At 39.6% G+C, this 21,373-nt stretch overlaps 1 protein-coding gene across 2 annotated transcripts in view; it reads right to left on the bottom strand.

Annotated features, from left to right (window-relative positions):
* The window catches only part of LOC121562294 (FERM, ARHGEF and pleckstrin domain-containing protein 1-like), a 189,069-nt gene that overhangs the window by 137,357 nt on the left and 30,339 nt on the right, over nt 1–21,373 (bottom strand). For both annotated transcript variants that reach the window (XM_045215187.1, XM_045215186.1), the window contains exons 6-7: nt 15,718–15,815; nt 14,532–14,646 (exon numbers count right to left, since the gene is read on the bottom strand). In XM_045215187.1, the coding sequence (XP_045071122.1) occupies nt 14,532–14,646; nt 15,718–15,815 (213 nt within the window). The remainder of the gene's footprint in view (nt 1–14,531; nt 14,647–15,717; nt 15,816–21,373) is intronic.

Raw genomic sequence — 21,373 nt, 5'->3', positions numbered from 1 at the left:
CACACATGTTTGTGGTGGTATTCTATAATCTAGAGTAACTCACACATGTTTGTGGTGGTATTCTATAATCTAGAGTAACTCACACATGTTTGTGGTGGTATTCTATAATCTAGAGTAACTCACACGTTTGTGGTGGTATTCTATAATCTAGAGTAACTCACACATGTTTGTGGTGGTATTCTATAATCTAGAGTAACTCACACATGTTTGTGGTGGTATTCTATAATCTAGAGTAGCTCACACATGTTTGTGGTGGTATTCTATAATCTAGAGTAACTCACACATGTTTGTGGTGGTATTCTATAATCTAGAGTAACTCACACATGTTTGTGGTGGTATTCTATAATCTAGAGTAACTCACACATGTTTGTGGTGGTATTCTATAATCTAGAGTAGCTCACACATGTTTGTGGTGGTATTCTATAATCTAGAGTAACTCACATGTTTGTGGTGGTATTCTATAATCTAGAGTAACTCACACGTTTGTGGTGGTATTCTATAATCTAGAGTAACTCACACATGTTTGTGGTGGTATTCTATAATCTAGAGTAGCTCACACATGTTTGTGGTGGTATTCTATAATCTAGAGTAACTCACACATGTTTGTGGTGGTATTCTATAATCTAGAGTAGCTCACACATGTTTGTGGTGGTATTCTATAATCTAGAGCAGGTTCAACTCTCTACGATGTCCTGTCGATTTTCTGTTCTGATAGCACACACCTGGTGTCCGGTCTATAATCTGAGTCACCACATGTTTGAGGGTATTCTATAACAAGTAACTTTCAGAGTTTGAGGGATCTAGAGTAACTCACATATTTGTGGTGGTATTCTATAATCTAGAGTAGCTCACATGTTTGTGGTGGTATTCTATAATCTAGAGTAACTCACATGTTTGTGGTGGTATTCTATAATCTAGAGTAACTCACACATGTTCGTGGTGGTATTCTATAATCTAGAGTAACTCACACGTTTGTGATGGTATTCTATAATCTAGAGTAACTCACACGTTTGTGATGGTATTCTATAATCTAGAGCAGTTCACACACGTTTGTGGTGGTATTCTATAATCTAGAGTAGCTCACACATGTTTGTGGTGGTATTCTATAATCTAGAGTAGCTCACATGTTTGTGGTGGTATTCTATAATCTAGAGTAGCTCACACATGTTTGTGGTGGTATTCTATAATCTAGATTAATTCACGTTTGTGGTGGTATTCTATAATCTAGAGCAGTTCACACGTTTGTGGTGGTATTCTATAATCTAGAGTATCTCACACGTTTGTTATGTATTCTATAATCTAGAGCAGTTCACACGTTTGTGGTGGTATTCTATAATCTAGAGTAACTCACACGTGTTTGTGACAGTATTCTATAATCTAGAGTAACTCACACATGTTTGTGGTGGTATTCTATAATCTAGAGTAGCTCACACATGTTTGTGGTGGTATTCTATAATCTAGAGTAGCTCACACATGTTTGTGGTGGTATTCTATAATCTAGAGTAACTCACACATGTTTGTGGTGGTATTCTATAATCTAGAGTAACTCACACATGTTTGTGATGGTATTCTATAATCTAGAGTAACTCACATGTTTGTGGTGGTATTCTATAATCTAGAGTAACTCACACGTTTGTGATGGTATTCTATAATCTAGAGCAGTTCACACGTTTGTGGTGGTATTCTATAATCCAGAGTAACTCACATGTTTGTGATGTATTCTATAATCTAGAGCAGTTCACACGTTTGTGGTGGTATTCTATAATCTAGAGTAGCTCACACATGTTTGTGGTGGTATTCTATAATCTAGAGTAGCTCACACATGTTTGTGGTGGTATTCTATAATCTAGAGTAGCTCACACATGTTTGTGATGGTATTCTATAATCTAGAGTAACTCACACACGCTTGTGATGGTATTCTGTGATGTAGAGTAACTCACACGTTTGTGATGGAATTCTGTTATCTATAGTAAATCACACGTTTGTGATGGTGTTCCGTGATCTAGAGTAACTCAAACATGTTTGTGATGGTATTCCGTGATCTAGAGTAACTCACACATGTTTGTGGTGGTATTCTATAATCTAGAGTAACTCACACATGTTTGTGGTGGTATTCTATAATCTAGAGTAACTCACATGTTTGTGGTGGTATTATATAATCTAGAGTAGCTCACATGTTTGTGGTGGTATTCTATAATCTAGAGTAACTCACATGTTTGTGGTGGTATTCTATAATCTAGAGTAACTCACACATGTTCGTGGTGGTATTCTATAATCTAGAGTAACTCACATGTTTGTGGTGGTATTCTATAATCTAGAGTAACTCACACATGTTTGTGGTGGTATTCTATAATCTAGAGTAACTCACACATGTTTGTGGTGGTATTCTATAATCTAGAGTAGCTCACATGTTTGTGGTGGTATTCTATAATCTAGAGTAACTCACATGTTTGTGGTGGTATTCTATAATCTAGAGTAACTCACACATGTTTGTGGTGGTATTCTATAATCTAGAGTAACTCACATGTTTGTGGTGGTATTCTATAATCTAGAGTAACTCACACATATTCGTGGTGGTATTCTATAATCTAGAGTAACTCACACGTTTGTGATGGTATTCTATAATCTAGAGTAACTCACACGTTTGTGATGGTATTCTATAATCTAGAGCAGTTCACACATGTTTGTGGTGGTATTCTATAATCTAGAGTAACTCACACATGTTTGTGGTGGTATTCTATAATCTAGAGTAACTCACATGTTTGTGGTGGTATTCTATAATCTAGAGTAACTCACATGTTTGCGGTGGTATTCTATAATCTAGAGTAACTCACACATGTTTGTGGTGGTATTCTATAATCTAGAGTAACTCACATGTTTGTGGTGGTATTCTATAATCTAGAGTAACTCACACATGTTTGTGGTGGTATTCTATAATCTAGAGTAACTCACATGTTTGCGGTGGTATTCTATAATCTAGAGTAGCTCACATGTTTGTGGTGGTATTCTATAATCTAGAGTAACTCACACACGTTTGTGATGGTATTCTATAATCTAGAGTAACTCACACACGTTTGTGATGGTATTCTATAATCTAGAGTAACTCACACATGTTTGTGGTGGTATTCTATAATCTAGAGTAACTCACACATGTTTGTGGTGGTATTCTATAATCTAGAGTAGCTCACACATGTTTGTGGTGGTATTCTATAATCTAGAGTAGCTCACAATGTTTGTGGTGGTATTCTATAATCTAGAGTAACTCACATGTTTGTGGTGGTATTCTATAATCTAGAGTAACTCACATGTTTGTGGTGGTATTCTATAATCTAGAGTAACTCACATGTTTGTGGTGGTATTCTATAATCTAGAGTAACTCACACATGTTTGTGGTGGTATTCTATAATCTAGAGTAACTCACACATGTTTGTGGTGGTATTCTATAATCTAGAGTAACTCACATGTTTGTGGTGGTATTCTATAATCTAGAGTAACTCACACGTGTTTGTGGTGGTATTCTATAATCTAGAGTAGCTCACACATGTTTGTGGTGGTATTCTATAATCTAGAGTAACTCACACACGTTTGTGATGGTATTCTATAATCTAGAGTAACTCACACACGTTTGTGATGGTATTCTATAATCTAGAGTAACTCACACGTGTTTGTGGTGGTATTCTATAATCTAGAGTAGCTCACACATGTTTGTGGTGGTATTCTATAATCTAGAGTAGCTCACACATGTTTGTGGTGGTATTCTATAATCTAGAATAACTCACATGTTTGTGGTGGTATTCTATAATCTAGAGTAACTCACATGTTTGTGGTGGTATTCTATAATCTAGAGTAACTCACATTTTTGCGGTGGTATTCTATAATCTAGAGTAGCTCACACATGTTTGTGGTGGTATTCTATAATCTAGAGTAACTCACACATGTTTGTGGTGGTATTCTATAATCTAGAGTAACTCACATGTTTGTGGTGGTATTCTATAATCTAGAGTAACTCACATGTTTGCGGTGGTATTCTATAATCTAGAGTAGCTCACACATGTTTGTGGTGGTATTCTATAATCTAGAGTAACTCACACACGTTTGTGATGGTATTCTATAATCTAGAGTAACTCACACACGTTTGTGATGGTATTCTATAATCTAGAGTAACTCACACATGTTTGTGGTGGTATTCTATAATCTAGAGTAGCTCACACATGTTTGTGGTGGTATTCTATAATCTAGAGTAGCTCACACATGTTTGTGGTGGTATTCTATAATCTAGAGTAGCTCACACATGTTTGTGGTGGTATTCTATAATCTAGAATAACTCACATGTTTGTGGTGGTATTCTATAATCTAGAGTAACTCACATGTTTGTGGTGGTATTCTATAATCTAGAGTAACTCACACGTTTGTGGTGGTATTCTATAATCTAGAGTAACTCACACGTTTGTGGTGGTATTCTATAATCTAGAGTAACTCACACATGTTTGTGGTGGTATTCTATAATCTAGAGTAACTCACACATGTTTGTGGTGGTATTCTATAATCTAGAGTAACTCACATGTTTGTGGTGGTATTCTATAATCTAGAGTAACTCACATGTTTGTGGTGGTATTCTATAATCTAGAGTAACTCACACATGTTTGTGGTGGTATTCTATAATCTAGAGTAACTCACACATGTTTGTGGTGGTATTCTATAATCTAGAGTAACTCACATGTTTGTGGTGGTATTCTATAATCTAGAGTAACTCACACATGTTTGTGGTGGTATTCTATAATCTAGAGTAGCTCACACATGTTTGTGGTGGTATTCTATAATCTAGAGTAGCTCACACATGTTTGTGGTGGTATTCTATAATCTAGAGTAACTCACACATGTTTGTGGTGGTATTCTATAATCTAGAGTAACTCACATGTTTGTGGTGGTATTCTATAATCTAGAGTAACTCACATGTTTGTGGTGGTATTCTATAATCTAGAGTAGCTCACACATGTTTGTGGTGGTATTCTATAATCTAGAGTAACTCACACATGTTTGTGGTGGTATTCTATAATCTAGAGTAACTCACATGTTTGTGGTGGTATTCTATAATCTAGAGTAACTCACATGTTTGTGGTGGTATTCTATAATCTAGAGTAACTCACACATGTTTGTGGTGGTATTCTATAATCTAGAGTAACTCACACACGTTTGTGATGGTATTCTATAATCTAGAGTAACTCACACATGTTTGTGGTGGTATTCTATAATCTAGAGTAACTCACACGTGTTTGTGGTGGTATTCTATAATCTAGAGTAACTCACACATGTTTGTGGTGGTATTCTATAATCTAGAGTAACTCACACATGTTTGTGGTGGTATTCTATAATCTAGAGTAGCTCACACATGTTTGTGGTGGTATTCTATAATCTAGAGTAACTCACATGTTTGTGGTGGTATTCTATAATCTAGAGTAACTCACATGTTTGTGGTGGTATTCTATAATCTAGAGTAACTCACACGTTTGTGGTGGTATTCTATAATCTAGAGTAACTCACACTGTTTGTGGTGGTATTCTATAATCTAGAGTAACTCACACATGTTTGTGGTGGTATTCTATAATCTAGAGTAACTCACACATGTTTGTGGTGGTATTCTATAATCTAGAGTAACTCACACATGTTTGTGGTGGTATTCTATAATCTAGAGTAACTCACACATGTTTGTGGTGGTATTCTATAATCTAGAGTAGCTCACACATGTTTGTGGTGGTATTCTATAATCTAGAGTAACTCACACATGTTTGTGGTGGTATTCTATAATCTAGAGTAACTCACATGTTTGTGGTGGTATTCTATAATCTAGAGTAACTCACACGTGTTTGTGGTGGTATTCTATAATCTAGAGTAACTCACACGTGTTTGTGGTGGTATTCTATAATCTAGAGTAACTCACATGTTTGTGGTGGTATTCTATAATCTAGAGTAGCTCACACATGTTTGTGGTGGTATTCTATAATCTAAAGTAACTCACACACGTTTGTGATGGTATTCTATAATCTAGAGTAACTCACACGTTTGTGATGGTATTCTATAATCTAGAGCAGTTCACACATGTTTGTGGTGGTATTCTATAATCTAGAGTAACTCACACATGTTTGTGGTGGTATTCTATAATCTAGAGTAACTCACATGTTTGTGGTGGTATTCTATAATCTAGAGTAACTCACACATGTTTGCGGTGGTATTCTATAATCTAGAGTAACTCACACATGTTTGTGGTGGTATTCTATAATCTAGAGTAACTCACATGTTTGTGGTGGTATTCTATAATCTAGAGTAACTTACATGTTTGTGGTGGTATTCTATAATCTAGAGTAACTCACACATGTTTGTGGTGGTATTCTATAATCTAGAGTAACTCACATGTTTGCGGTGGTATTCTATAATCTAGAGTAGCTCACAAATGTTTGTGGTGGTATTCTATAATCTAGAGTAACTCACACACGTTTGTGATGGTATTCTATAATCTAGAGTAACTCACACACGTTTGTGATGGTATTCTATAATCTAGAGTAACTCACACGTGTTTGTGGTGGTATTCTATAATCTAGAGTAACTCACACGTGTTTGTGGTGGTATTCTATAATCTAGAGTAACTCACATGTTTGTGGTGGTATTCTATAATCTAGAGTAACTCACACATGTTTGTGGTGGTATTCTATAATCTAGAGTAACTCACACATGTTTGTGGTGGTATTCTATAATCTAGAGTAGCTCACACATGTTTGTGGTGGTATTCTATAATCTAGAGTAACTCACACGTTTGTGATGGTATTCTATAATCTAGAGTAACTCACACGTTTGTGATGGTATTCTATAATCTAGAGCAGTTCACACGTTTGTGGTGGTATTCTATAATCTAGAGTAACTCACACATGTTTGTGGTGGTATTCTATAATCTAGAGTAACTCACACATGTTTGTGGTGGTATTCTATAATCTAGAGTAACTCACATGTTTGTGGTGGTATTCTATAATCTAGAGTAACTCACATGTTTGTGGTGGTATTCTATAATCTAGAGTAACTCACACTGTTTGTGGTGGTATTCTATAATCTAGAGTAACTTCACATGTTTGTGGTGGTATTCTATAATCTAGAGTAACTCACACATGTTTGTGGTGGTATTCTATAATCTAGAGTAACTCACACTGTTTGTGGTGGTATTCTATAATCTAGAGTAGCTCACACGTTTGTGGTGGTATTCTATAATCTAGAGTAACTCACACACGTTTGTGATGGTATTCTATAATCTAGAGTAACTCACACACGTTTGTGATGGTATTCTATAATCTAGAGTAACTCACACACGTTTGTGGTGGTATTCTATAATCTAGAGTAACTCACACGTGTTTGTGGTGGTATTCTATAATCTAGAGTAACTCACACATGTTTGTGGTGGTATTCTATAATCTAGAGTAACTCACATGTTTGTGGTGGTATTCTATAATCTAGAGTAACTCACATGTTTGTGGTGGTATTCTATAATCTAGAGTAGCTCACACATGTTTGTGGTGGTATTCTATAATCTAGAGTAACTCACACACGTTTGTGATGGTATTCTATAATCTAGAGTAACTCACACACGTTTGTGGTGGTATTCTATAATCTAGAGTAGCTCACATGTTTGTGGTGGTATTCTATAATCTAGAGTAACTCACATGTTTGTGGTGGTATTCTATAATCTAGAGTAACTCACACATGTTTGTGGTGGTATTCTATAATCTAGAGTAACTCACATGTTTGTGGTGGTATTCTATAATCTAGAGTAACTCACACATATTCGTGGTGGTATTCTATAATCTAGAGTAACTCACACGTTTGTGATGGTATTCTATAATCTAGAGTAACTCACACGTTTGTGATGGTATTCTATAATCTAGAGCAATTCACACATGTTTGTGGTGGTATTCTATAATCTAGAGTAACTCACACATGTTTGTGGTGGTATTCTATAATCTAGAGTAACTCACATGTTTGTGGTGGTATTCTATAATCTAGAGTAACTCACATGTTTGCGGTGGTATTCTATAATCTAGAGTAACTCACACATGTTTGTGGTGGTATTCTATAATCTAGAGTAACTCACATGTTTGTGGTGGTATTCTATAATCTAGAGTAACTTACATGTTTGTGGTGGTATTCTATAATCTAGAGTAACTCACATGTTTGTGGTGGTATTCTATAATCTAGAGTAACTCACATGTTTGCGGTGGTATTCTATAATCTAGAGTAGCTCACACATGTTTGTGGTGGTATTCTATAATCTAGAGTAACTCACACACGTTTGTGGTGGTATTCTATAATCTAGAGTAACTCACACACGTTTGTGGTGGTATTCTATAATCTAGAGTAACTCACACGTGTTTGTGGTGGTATTCTATAATCTAGAGTAACTCACACGTGTTTGTGGTGGTATTCTATAATCTAGAGTAACTCACATGTTTGTGGTGGTATTCTATAATCTAGAGTAGCTCACACATGTTTGTGGTGGTATTCTATAATCTAGAATAACTCACATGTTTGTGGTGGTATTCTATAATCTAGAGTAACTCACATGTTTGTGGTGGTATTCTATAATCTAGAGTAACTCACATGTTTGCGGTGGTATTCTATAATCTAGAGTAGCTCACACATGTTTGTGGTGGTATTCTATAATCTAGAGTAACTCACACATGTTTGTGGTGGTATTCTATAATCTAGAGTAACTCACATGTTTGTGGTGGTATTCTATAATCTAGAGTAACTCACATGTTTGCGGTGGTATTCTATAATCTAGAGTAGCTCACACATGTTTGTGGTGGTATTCTATAATCTAGAGTAACTCACACATGTTTGTGATGGTATTCTATAATCTAGAGTAACTCACACACGTTTGTGATGGTATTCTATAATCTAGAGCAGTTCACACATGTTTGTGGTGGTATTCTATAATCTAGAGTAACTCACATGTTTGTGGTGGTATTCTATAATCTAGAGTAACTCATGTTTGTGGTGGTATTCTATAATCTAGAGTAACTCACACGTGTTTGTGGTGGTATTCTATAATCTAGAGTAACTCACACGTGTTTGTGGTGGTATTCTATAATCTAGAGTAGCTTACACATGTTTGTGGTGGTATTCTATTATCTAGAGTAGCTCACACATGTTTGTGGTGGTATTCTATAATAACTCACATGTTTGTGGTGGTATTCTATAATCTAGAGTAACTCACATGTTTGTGGTGGTATTCTATAATCTAGAGTAACTCACATGTTTGCGGTGGTATTCTATAATCTAGAGTAGCTCACACATGTTTGTGGTGGTATTCTATAATCTAGAGTAACTCACACATGTTTGTGGTGGTATTCTATAATCTAGAGTAACTCACATGTTTGTGGTGGTATTCTATAATCTAGAGTAACTCACATGTTTGCGGTGGTATTCTATAATCTAGAGTAGCTCACACATGTTTGTGGTGGTATTCTATAATCTAGAGTAACTCACACACGTTTGTGATGGTATTCTATAATCTAGAGTAACTCACACACGTTTGTGATGGTATTCTATAATCTAGAGTAACTCACACGTGTTTGTGGTGGTATTCTATAATCTAGAGTAACTCACACGTGTTTGTGGTGGTATTCTATAATCTAGAGTAACTCACACGTGTTTGTGGTGGTATTCTATAATCTAGAGTAACTCACACATGTTTGTGGTGGTATTCTATAATCTAGAGTAACTCACATGTTTGTGGTGGTATTCTATAATCTAGAGTAACTCACATGTTTGTGGTGGTATTCTATAATCTAGAGTAACTCACATGTTTGTGGTGGTATTCTATAATCTAGAGTAACTCACACATGTTTGTGGTGGTATTCTATAATCTAGAGTAACTCACACATGTTTGTGGTGGTATTCTATAATCTAGAGTAACTCACACATGTTTGTGGTGGTATTCTATAATCTAGAGTAACTCACATGTTTGTGGTGGTATTCTATAATCTAGAGTAACTCACATGTTTGTGGTGGTATTCTATAATCTAGAGTAACTCACACATGTTTGTGGTGGTATTCTATAATCTAGAGTAACTCACACATGCTTGTGGTGGTATTCTATAATCTAGAGTAACTCACATGTTTGTGGTGGTATTCTATAATCTAGAGTAACTCACATGTTTGTGGTGGTATTCTATAATCTAGAGTAGCTCACACATGTTTGTGGTTGTATTCTATAATCTAGAGTAACTCACACATGTTTGTGGTGGTATTCTATAATCTAGAGTAACTCACACATGTTTGTGGTGGTATTCTATAATCTAGAGTAACTCACATGTTTGTGGTGGTATTCTATAATCTAGAGTAGCTCACATGTTTGTGGTGGTATTCTATAATCTAGAGTAACTCACATGTTTGTGGTGGTATTCTATAATCTAGAGTAACTCACACATGTTCGTGGTATTCTATAATCTAGAGTAATTTACACGTTTGTGATGGTATTCTATAATCTAGAGTAACTCACACGTTTGTGATGGTATTCTATAATCTAGAGCAGTTCACACACGTTTGTGGTGGTATTCTATAATCTAGAGTAGCTCACACATGTTTGTGGTGGTATTCTATAATCTAGAGTAACTCACATGTTTGTGGTGGTATTCTATAATCTAGAGTAGCTCACACATGTTTGTGGTGGTATTCTATAATCTAGATTAATTCACGTTTGTGGTGGTATTCTATAATCTAGAGCAGTTCACACGTTTGTGGTGGTATTCTATAATCTAGAGTAGCTCACACATGTTTGTGATGGTATTCTATAATCTAGATTAACTCACACATGTTTGTGGTGGTATTCTATAATCTAGAGTAGCTCACACATGTTTGTGATGGTATTCTATAATCTAGAGTAACTCACACGTTTGTGATGGTATTCTATAATCTAGAGTAACTCACACATGTTTGTGATGGTATTCTATAATCTAGAGTAACTCACACACGTTTGTGATGGTATTCTATGATCTAGAGTAACTCACACGTTTGTGATAGAATTCTGTGATGTAGAGTATCTCACACGTTTGTTGTGGTATTCTATAATCTAGAGCAGTTCACACGTTTGTGGTGGTATTCTATAATCTAGAGTAACTCACACGTGTTTGTGACAGTATTCTATAATCTAGAGTAACTCACACATGTTTGTGGTGGTATTCTATAATCTATAGTAGCTCACACATGTTTGTGGTGGTATTCTATAATCTAGAGTAGCTCACACATGTTTGTGGTGGTATTCTATAATCTAGAGTAGCTCACACATGTTTGTGGTGGTATTCTATAATCTAGAGTAACTCACATGTTTGTGATGGTATTCTATAATCTAGAGTAACTCACATGTTTGTGGTGGTATTCTATAATCTAGAGTAGCTCAAAAATGTTTGTGATGGTATTCTATAATCTAGAGTAGCTCACACGTTTGTGGTGGTATTCTATAATCTAGAGTAACTCACACATGTTTGTGGTGGTATTCTATAATCTAGAGTAACTCACACATGTTTGTGGTGGTATTCTATAATCTAGAGTAACTCACAATGTTTGTGGTGGTATTCTATAATCTAGAGTAGCTCACACTGTTTGTGGTGGTATTCTATAATCTAGAGTAGCTCACACATGTTTGTGGTGGTATTCTATAATCTAGAGTAACTCACACATGTTTGTGATGGTATTCTATAATCTAGAGTAACTCACACATGTTTGTGGTGGTATTCTATAATCTAGAGTAACTCACACATGTTTGTGGTGGTATTCTATAATCTAGAGTAACTCACACGTGTTTGTGGTGGTATTCTATAATCTAGAGTAACTCACACGTGTTTGTGGTGGTATTCTATAATCTAGAGTAACTCACATGTTTGTGGTGGTATTCTATAATCTAGAGTAACTCACATGTTTGTGGTGGTATTCTATAATCTAGAGTAACTCATGTTTGTGGTGGTATTCTATAATCTAGAGTAACTCACACATGTTTGTGGTGGTATTCTATAATCTAGAGTAACTCACACATGTTTGTGGTGGTATTCTATAATCTAGAGTAACTCACATGTTTGTGGTGGTATTCTATAATCTGGAGTAGCTCACACATGTTTGTGGTGGTATTCTATAATCTAGAGTAACTCACACATGCTTGTGGTGGTATTCTATAATCTAGAGTAACTCACATGTTTGTGGTGGTATTCTATAATCTAGAGTAACTCACATGTTTGTGGTGGTATTCTATAATCTAGAGTAGCTCACACATGTTTGTGGTTGTATTCTATAATCTAGAGTAACTCACACATGTTTGTGGTGGTATTCTATAATCTAGAGTAACTCACACATGTTTGTGGTGGTATTCTATAATCTAGAGTAACTCACATGTTTGTGGTGGTATTCTATAATCTAGAGTAGCTCACATGTTTGTGGTGGTATTCTATAATCTAGAGTAACTCACATGTTTGTGGTGGTATTCTATAATCTAGAGTAACTCACACATGTTCGTGGTGGTATTCTATAATCTAGAGTAATTTACACGTTTGTGATGGTATTCTATAATCTAGAGTAACTCACACGTTTGTGATGGTATTCTATGATCTAGAGCAGTTCACACACGTTTGTGGTGGTATTCTATAATCTAGAGTAGCTCACACATGTTTGTGGTGGTATTCTATAATCTAGAGTAACTCACATGTTTGTGGTGGTATTCTATAATCTAGAGTAGCTCACACATGTTTGTGTTGGTATTCTATAATCTAGATTAATTCACGTTTGTGGTGGTATTCTATAATCTAGAGCAGTTCACACGTTTGTGGTGGTATTCTATAATCTAGAGTAGCTCACACATGTTTGTGATGGTATTCTATAATCTAGATTAACTCACACATGTTTGTGGTGGTATTCTATAATCTAGAGTAGCTCACACATGTTTGTGATGGTATTCTATAATCTAGAGTAACTCACACGTTTGTGATGGTATTCTATAATCTAGAGTAACTCACACATGTTTGTGATGGTATTCTATAATCTAGAGTAACTCACACACGTTTGTGATGGTATTCTGTGATCTAGAGTAACTCACACGTTTGTGATAGAATTCTGTGATGTAGAGTATCTCACACGTTTGTTATGTATTCTATAATCTAGAGCAGTTCACACGTTTGTGGTGGTATTCTATAATCTAGAGTAACTCACACGTGTTTGTGACAGTATTCTATAATCTAGAGTAACTCACACATGTTTGTGGTGGTATTCTATAATCTATAGTAGCTCACACATGTTTGTGGTGGTATTCTATAATCTAGAGTAGCTCACACATGTTTGTGGTGGTATTCTATAATCTAGAGTAGCTCACACATGTTTGTGGTGGTATTCTATAATCTAGAGTAACTCACACATGTTTGTGATGGTATTCTATAATCTAGAGTAACTCACACGTTTGTGATGGTATTCTATAATCTAGAGTAACTCACACGTTTGTGATGGTATTCTATAATCTAGAGCAGTTCACACGTTTGTGGTGGTATTCTATAATCCAGAGTAACTCACATGTTTGTGATGTATTCTATAATCTAGAGCAGTTCACACGTTTGTGGTGGTATTCTATAATCTAGAGTAGCTCACACATGTTTGTGGTGGTATTCTATAATCTAGAGTAGCTCACACATGTTTGTGGTGGTATTCTATAATCTAGAGTAGCTCACACATGTTTGTGATGGTATTCTATAATCTAGAGTAACTCACACATGTTTGAGGCTGTAATCCCTGACCAAGGCCCTTCTCCCCTGATTTCTCAGTTTGGCCGGGCGGCCAGCTCTAGGAAGAGTCTTGATGGTTCCAAACTTCTTCCATTTAAGAATGATGGAGGCCACTGTGTTCTTGGGGACCTTCAATGCTGCAGACATTTTTTGGTACCCTTCCCCAGATCTTGTGCTTCGACACAATCCTTGCAAACATTTCTAAAAACCTATTATGGGGTATTGTGTGTAGATTGCAAAAAAATGTATATATATATATATATATATATATATTTAATCCATTTTAGAATAAGGCTGTAACGTAACAAAATGTGGAAAAAGTCAAGCGGTGTGAATACTTTCCGAAGGCACTGTATATAAAAAAAAGTATATATTGGTCACTGATTAGTTGCTGTTGCATCAAACATTAATTTTACAATCTGCAATGTTTGAATTTCCCACTTAAATTACTGAACAAGTAAATACATGATTGCCGCCAGCCAGCATTCTAAATAGCAGCATTGTGACACCGTATGCCTTTAGACTTAACATGAGAAAATGACAGCCAAAACAAAATAAACATGTCTCCATTAAAGCAAAGCACCAGCACCACATCATCTGATAGCCTATCGATAGGCAGCCGCGTAGACATCTCAATTTCAGAACCATGGACAGCGATCGGTAGTCTACACTTTGTATTTGGCCCAAACTCCAACTTCGCAGGGGGGTCCAAAGAAAGCTAGAGTAACTCACACGTGCTTGTGGTGGTACTCTGTGATCTTGTCCATCAGGGCGTCCTGGTCAGGTATGTACTTGTTGTGAAGAAGGTGCTGAAAACTCTGGACCTCATCAAAGTCCCCGATCTCAGCTGTGGATAGAAGAGGGGAGAGAGGAGAGGAGAGGAGAGGAGAGGAGAGAGAAAGATAGGAGAGAGCAGAAAATAGGAGAGAGAGAAAGATAGGAGAGAGCAGAAAATAGGAGAGAGAGGAGACGAGAGGAGAGGGGAGAGAGGAGAGGAGAGGAGAGAGGAGAGAGAGAGGGAGAGAAAGATAGGAGAGAGAGAGGGAGAGAAAGATAGGAGAGAGAGGGAGAGAAAGATAGGAGAGAGAGAGGGAGAGAAAGATAGGAGAGAGAGCAGAAAGATAGGAGAGAGAGCAGAAAATAGGAGAGACAGGAGAGGAGAGAGGAGAAGAGAGACGAGAGAGAGGAGAGAGAGGAGAGAGAGAACAGAGAGAGAGAGAGGAGAGAACAGAGAGAGAGAGAGGAGAGAGAGAGAGAACAGAGAGAGAGAGAGGAGAGATAGGAGAGAAGAGAGAGAAGAAGAGAGAGGAGAGACGAGAAGAAAGAGGAGAGAGGAGAGAGAAGAAGAGAAAGAGAGGAGAGAGAGGAGAGAGGAGAAGAGAGAGGAGAGAGGAGAGGAGAAGAGAGAGGAGAGAGGAGAAGAGAGAGGAGAGAGGAGAAGAAAGAGGAGAGAGGAGAGAGGAGAGAGAGAAGAGAGAGGAGAGAGGAGAGAGAGGAGGGAGAGGAGAGATAAGAGAGAGGAGAGAGGAGAAGAAACAGTGTTGGTGAATAACCAAGAGAGGAGTTCAATTCACACCGACGTCACCCCACTAGAGCCTGAACTGGCAGTTATATCCTCTGTATCAGGTATTCAGCAACAGTCTGTCCATATTACCCAAAGGTGATGAGAACTGGACAGGTTCCATGGCAACTAAGTGATTCTGAATTTGCTCCGTGGCTCTGACGATTTGTCTGACAGGTATTTTGATGTATTCAGGAAAATGGTTCAGCCTGAATGACAATGGCTCCCATATGCATATTAACCGCCTCATCAACTCAGTTTGGCTCTGCAATATCGGCACTGGAGTTGGTACAAAAAGTCAAATCAGGAAGCTCTAACTATGTTATAATAGAAAGTTACAGGAAGCTCTATGCTTACACTGGACGATATGTGAGACCAGCAGAGCAGCACTGGTGTCGTTGCAGGTCAGACGTCCACACGCCAGATCATGCTTTATCTGGAGAGCAAACAGGTACCTGAGAGAGAGAGAGAGAGAGAGAGAGGAGAGAGACAGAGAAGGAGAGAGACAGAGAGAAGGAGAGAGCGAGAGAGAGAGCGAGAGAGCGCGAGAGAGAGAGAGCGAGAGAGCGCGAGAGAGCGAGAGCGCGAGAGAGCGAGAGCGCGAGAGAGAGAGAGAGAGCGCGAGAGAGCGAGAGCGCGAGAGAGCGAGAGCGCGAGAGAGAGAGAGCGAGAGAGCGAGAGAGCGCGAGAGAGCGCGCGAGAGAGAGACAGAGGAAAGAGAGAGACAGAGAGAGAGAGAAGGAGAGAGAGAGAGACAGAGAGAGAAGCAGAGAGAGCGAGAGAGAGGGAGAAGCAGAGAGAGAGAGAGAGAGAGAAGGAGAGAGAGAGAGAGAGAAGAGAGAGAGAGAGAGAGAGAGAGAGAGAGAGAGAAGGCTTAGTGTTTATCAGACAGGTAGAGAGAGAGAGAGAGAGAGAGAGAGAGAGGGGATAGAGAGAGAGGAGAGAGAGAGAGAGAGGAGGGATAGAGAGAGAGAGAGAGAGAGAGAGAGAGAGGGAGAGATAGAGAGAGAGGAGAGAGAGAGAGAGAGAGAGGTTACCATGCTAACTATTAACTCCTGTTCACACAGCTTCAGCTTGGTCTGCACAGTCAGAAACCTGGTTTGTAACGGCATAGTGTTGAAAACCAAACCCGCCTTCCAGGGTTAGATTAAAGGCACGTCAGTTGCCTTGACATAGCGTGAATCCACACACAGCATGAGAATGTTGCCAAGCCATAACACAGCACTCCATCCATCTGTTAAAGCTCCATTAATGTTGCCAAGCCATAACACAGCACTCCATCCATCTGTTAAAGCTCCATTAATGTTGCCAAGCCATAACACAGCACTCCATCCATCTGTTAAAGCTCCATTAATGTTGCCAAGCCATAACACAGCACTCCATCCATCTGTTAAAGCTCCATTAATGTTGCCAAGCCATAACACAGCACTCCATCCATCTGTTAAAGCTCCATTAATGTTGCCAAGCCATAACACAGCACTCCATCCATCTGTTAAAGCTCCATTAATGTTGCCAAGCCATAACACAGCACTCCATCCATCTGTTAAAGCTCCATTAATGTTGCCAAGCCATAACACAGCACTCCATCCATCTGATCTCAGAGTGCTTGTTAAAGCTCCATTAAGCGTCGTTCCAGGAGCTGGCTTCTTTCCATCGCTGATCACTAAGAGGTAGAGGTGAAGCTGACAGTTCTGATTAAATCAAACCTCACAGAGCTTTTACAACCACAGGAAGTAGTCTAGTCTCACTGGTCCTACCTGGTCAGGTAAATCTCAGACAGCTACACTACCTACTCAGGTAACCCCAGTTGTGGGTGTGTGTGAGTGAGTGAGTGAGTGAGAGAGAGAGAGAGAGAGGAGCGAGGAGGGAGAGAGAGAGAGGAGCGAGGAGGGAGAGAGAGAGAGAGGAGCGAGGAAGGATAGAGAGAGGAGAGATGGAGGGATAGAGAGAGGAGAGAGGAGGGATAGAGAGAGGAGAGATAGAGAGAGGAGAGAGGAGGGATAGAGAGAGGAGAGAGAGAGAGGAGGGATAGAGAGAGAGAGAGGAGAGAGGAGGGATAGAGAGAGGAGAGAGACAGAGAGAGAGAGAGGAGGGATAGAGAGAGAGAGAGAGAGAGGAGGGATAGAGAGAGAGAGAGAGAGAGAGAGAGGGATAGAGAGAGAGGAGAGTGGAGGGATAGAGAGAGGAGAGATAGAGAGAGAGGAGAGAGGAGGGATAGAGAGAGGAGAGAGAGAGAGAGAGAGAGGAGGGATAGAGAGAGGAGAGAGAGAGAGAGAGGAGGGATAGAGAGAGAGGAGAGAGAGAGAGAGAGGAGGGATAGAGAGAGAGGAGAGAGAGAGAGAGAGGAGGGATAGAGAGAGAGAGAGAGAGAGAGAGAGAGAGGAGGGATAGAGAGAGAGAGAGAGAGAGAGAGAGAGAGAGGGGATAGAGAGAGAGGAGAGAGAGAGAGAGAGGAGGGATAGAGAGAGGAGAGATAGAGGAGAGAGGAGGGATAGAGAGAGGAGAGATAGAGAGAGAGGAGAGAGGAGGGATAGAGAGAGGAGAGAGGAGGGATAGAGAGAGGAGAGAGAGAGAGGAGAGAGGAGGGAGGAGGGAGAGAGAGAGAGAGAGAGAGAGAGAGAGAGAGAGGAGGGAGGAGGGAGAGAGAGAGAGAGGAGAGAGGAGGGAGAGAGAGAGAGGAGGGATAGAGAGAGAGAGAGGGAGAGAGAGATAGAGATGAAAGAGGAGAGACAATGTTTTGGAATAGTTTTATTCAGGTTTCCTTCTTTTCTCTGTCAGTTACAGCCTTCGGAAAGTATTCAGACCCCTTGAATTTTTCCACATTTTGTTACACTACAGCCTTATTCTAAAATTAATTTAATACATGTTTTTCATCAGCAATCTACTCATAATAACCCACAATGACAAAGCAAAAACAAGCTTTTAGACATTAACAAATGTATTAAAAATAAACAGAAATACCTTATTTACATAAGTATTCAGACCCTTTGCTATGAGTCTCGAAATTGAGCTCAGGTGCATCCGGTTTCCATTGATCATCCTTGAGATGTTTCTAACCCTAACCCTAACTTGATTGGAGTCCACCTGTGGTAATTTCAATTGATTGGACATGATTTGGAAAGGCACCCACCTGTCTATATAAGGTCTCACAGTTGACAGCACATGTCAGAGCAAAAACCAAGCCATGAGGTTGAAGGAATTGTCCGTAGCGCTCCGAGACAGGATTGTGTTGAGGCACAGATCTGGGGAAGGGTACAGAAAACAAAAACCTTTCTGTAGCATTGAAGGTCCCCAAGAACACAGTGGCCTCCATCATTCTTAAATGGAAGAAGTTTGGAACCACCAAGACTCCTCCTAGAGCTGGCCGCCCGGCCAAACTGAGCAATCGGGGGAGAAGGGCCTTGGTCAGGGAGGTGACCAAGAACCCGATGTTCCTCTGTGGAGATGGGAGAACCTTCCAGAAGGACAATCATCTCTGCAGCACTCCACCAATCAGGCCTTTATGGTAGAGTGGCCAGACGGAAGCCACTCCTCAGTAAAAGGCACATGACAGCCCGCTTGGAGTTTGCCAAAAGGCACCTAAATGACTCTCAGACCATGAGAAACAAGATTCTCTGGTCTGATGAAACCAAGATTGAACTCTTTGGCCTGAATGCCAAGCGTCACATCTGGAGGAAACCTGGCACCATCCCTACGGTGAAGCATGGGTGGCAGCATCATGCTGTGGGGATGTTTTTCAGCAGCAGGGACTGGGAAACTAGTCAGGATCGAGGGAATGATGAATGGAGCAAAGTACAGAGAGATCCTTGATGAAAACCTGCTCCAGTGCGCTCAGGACCTTAGACTGGGGGCGAAGGTTCACCTTCCAACAGGACAACGACCCTAAGCACATAGCCAAGACAACGCAGGAGAGGCTTCAGGACAAGTCTCTGAATGTCCTTGAGTGGCCCAGCCAGAGCCTGGACTTTAACCCGATCGAACATCTCTGGAGAGACCTGAAAATAGCTGTGCATCAACGCTCCCCATCCAACCTGACAGAGCTTGAGAGGATTTGCAGAGAAGAATGGGAGAAACTCCCCAAATACAGGTGTGCCAAGCTTGTAGCGTCATACCCAAGAAGACTCGAGGCTGTAATCGCTGCCAAAGGTGCTTCAACAAAGTGCTGAGTAAAGGGTCTGAATACTTAAGTAAATGTGATATTTCATAAATTTATTATTTATTTTTTAAACAATTTTCTAAAAACCTGTTTTTGCATTGTCATTATGGGGTATTGTGTGTAGATTGATGAGGGGAAAAAACGATTTAATCAATTTTAGAATAAGGCTGTAACATAACAAAATGTGGAAAAAGTCAAAGGGTCTGAATACTTTCCAAATGCACTGTAGGTTAGTATTGTGGAATAACTACAATGTTGTTGATCCATCCTCAGTTTTCTCCTATCACAGTATTGACTGTGTGTATTGATACACCATCCAAAATGTAATTAATAAATTCACCATACTCAAAGATATATTTAATGTCAGCTTTTTTATTTGTACCCATCTACCATTAGGTGCCCTTCTTTGCGAGGCATTGGAAAACCTCCCTGGTCTTTGTGGCTGAAGCTGTGTTTAAAATTCACTGCTTGACTGAGGGACCTTCCAGATAGTTGTATGTGTAGGGTACAGAGATGAGGTAGTCATTCAAAAATCATGTTAAACACTATTATTGCACACAGACATTGTCCAAGACATTTCAGATTTTAATGCATTTTATTCTAAAAACATAATTCATAACATAAGTGTGTCTTGTCCCTCAACAGCAGGTTACACTGTGTCCCTCAACAGCAGGTTACACTGTGTCTTGTCCCTCAACAGCAGGTTACACTGTGTCTTGTCCCTCAACAGCAGGTTACACTGTGTCTTGTCCCTCAACAGCAGGTTACACTGTGTCTTGTCCCTCAACAGCAGGTTACACTGTGTCTTGTCCCTCAACAGCAGGTTACACTGTGTCTTGTCCCTCAACAGCAGGTTACACTGTGTCTTGTCCCTCAACAGCAGGTTACACTGTGTCTTGTCCCTCAACAGCAGGTTACACTGTGTCTTGTCCCTCAACAGCAGGTTACACTGTGTCCCTCAACAGCAGGTTACACTGTGTCCCTCAACAGCAGGTTACACTGTGTCTTGTCCCTCAACAGCAGGTTACACTGTGTCTTGTCCCTCAACAGCAGGTTACACTGTGTCCCTCAACAGCAGGTTACACTGTGTCCCTCAACAGCAGGTTACACTGTGTCTTGTCCCTCAACAGCAGGTTACACTGTGTCCCTCAACAGTAGGTTACACTGTGTCTTGTCCCTCAACAGCAGGTTACACTGTGTCCCTCAACAGCAGGTTACACTGTGTCTTGTCCCTCAACAGCAGGTTACACTGTGTCTTGTCCCTCAACAGCAGGTTACACTGTGTCTTGTCCCTCAACAGCAGGTTACACTGTGTCTTGTCCCTCAACAGCAGGTTACACTGTGTCCCTCAACAGCAGGTTACACTGTGTCTTGTCCCTCAACAGCAGGTTACACTGTGTCTTGTCCCTCAACAGCAGGTTACACTGTGTCTTGTCCCTCAACAGTAGGTTACACTGTGTCTTGTCCCTCAACAGTAGGTTACACTGTGTCTTGTCCCTCAACAGTAGGTTACACTGTGTCTTGTCCCTCAACAGCAGGTTACACTGTGTCTTGTCCCTCAACAGCAGGTTACACTGTGTCTTGTCCCTCAACAGCAGGTTACACTGTGTCCCTCAACAGCAGGTTACACTGTGTCTTGTCCCTCAACAGCAGGTTACACTGTGTCCCTCAACAGCAGGTTACACTGTGTCTTGTCCCTCAACAGCAGGTTACACTGTGTCCCTCAACAGTAGGTTACACTGTGTCTTGTCCCTCAACAGCAGGTTACACTGTGTCTTGTCCCTCAACAGCATGTTACACTGTGTCTTGTCCCTCAACAGCAGGTTACACTGTGTCTTGTCCCTCAACAGTAGGTTA

This window comes from Coregonus clupeaformis, unplaced genomic scaffold (assembly GCF_020615455.1).
Source record: "Coregonus clupeaformis isolate EN_2021a unplaced genomic scaffold, ASM2061545v1 scaf0388, whole genome shotgun sequence".
Lineage (NCBI taxonomy): Eukaryota > Metazoa > Chordata > Actinopteri > Salmoniformes > Salmonidae > Coregonus > Coregonus clupeaformis.
The sequence above is the reverse complement of the archived record's forward strand: the minus strand, read 5'-3'. Positions and strand labels throughout refer to the sequence as shown.